Raw genomic sequence first — 1,143 nt, 5'->3', positions numbered from 1 at the left:
GGTGGACCTGGCGGAGCAGCTGACCCACTTCTACGGGCCCGAACCGGCGCTGGAAGTGGCCCGCAAGACCCTCAAGAGGGCCGACGTGCGCGACGTGGCTGCGCGACTCAAAGAGCAGCGGCTGCAGCGTGAGTTCGCAGTGGGGATTCGCTGCGGTCCCGGTTGTCCTCCCAAGTTCGGAGTGGGGGCTCGCGGGGGGTCCTGCTTCTCCTCTCCCTCTCGTCCGGGCACAGTCCGGGCCACAGGCCACCGTTCTCCACCCACCTCCCAGAAAAACCCAGGCCCAGCACCGGCCTGAACGCGCTTCGCTCGGATCCCGGATCCCGGGCGCTCCTGAGGGTGAGCCCCACCTCGGGTTGCCTCCACCCGTGCCACACCCCCGACAGGACCTCACTAGGGGTTCCCCCTTCCAGGGCTTGGTCCCAGCTCCTCAGCGCTGCTCTCGGTGTCAGGTAGGTCTCTGGCGGGAGGCGGGCGCGCCCATTGGTCCCGGGGCAGGAGTGGCCCCAACGCCATTTGGGGATCCCCAGCAATTGGCCCCAGGGAGCACCCGGTGTGGAATGGCCTGCCGGGAGGGAGGTGTGGTGCAGTAAAGGAAAGCGAGGCGGAACGGGGCTGCCACAGTCGGCCCATCCGTGTCCGGTCCGCCCCGCGTCTCCCGCTCTCCGGCTTCAGAGTACAGGAGGAAATACCGCGAGCACGTGCTGCGGCAGCACGCGAAGGTGAAGGAGAGGAACGCCCGCTCCGTGAAGATCAACAAGCGCTTCACCAAACTGCTCATCGCGGCGGGGAGCGCCGCCCTGGAGGAGGAGGCGCTGGAGCCTGCGGGAGAGCGGAAGCCGGAGGGCGGGGGCCGGCTCGGCCCTCCACCCGCCGTTCCCGCCACGACGAGGAGGGCCGGCGGCCGCTGACTGTGGTGCTGCAGGGCCCGGCGGGCATCGGCAAGACCATGGCGGCCAAGAAAATCCTGTACGACTGGGCGGCGGGCAAGCTGTACCAGGGCCAGGTGGACTTCGCCTTCTTCATGCCGTGCCAGGAGCTGCTGGAGCGGCCGGGCGCGCGCAGCCTGGCCGACCTGATCCTGGACCAGTGTCCCGACCCCGGCGCGCCGGTGCGGCAGGTCCTGGCGCAGGCGGAGCCTCT

General features: G+C 69.9%; 1 protein-coding gene across 1 annotated transcript in view; it reads left to right on the top strand.

Annotated features, from left to right (window-relative positions):
• Position 1: 1 nt before the first annotated feature.
• The window catches only part of NLRP6 (NLR family pyrin domain containing 6), a gene marked incomplete at its 5' end in the record, with an annotated part of 7,074 nt that continues 5,932 nt past the window's right edge, over positions 2–1,143 (top strand). The window contains 4 exon segments of the mRNA XM_006164484.3: positions 2–128; positions 414–452; positions 676–843; positions 846–1,132. Of these exon segments, the coding sequence (XP_006164546.3) occupies positions 2–128; positions 414–452; positions 676–843; positions 846–1,132 (621 nt within the window).

Source organism: Tupaia chinensis, unplaced genomic scaffold (genome assembly GCF_000334495.1).
Source record: "Tupaia chinensis unplaced genomic scaffold, TupChi_1.0 Scaffold143624_1, whole genome shotgun sequence".
NCBI lineage: Eukaryota > Metazoa > Chordata > Mammalia > Scandentia > Tupaiidae > Tupaia > Tupaia belangeri.
The sequence above is the reverse complement of the archived record's forward strand: the minus strand, read 5'-3'. Positions and strand labels throughout refer to the sequence as shown.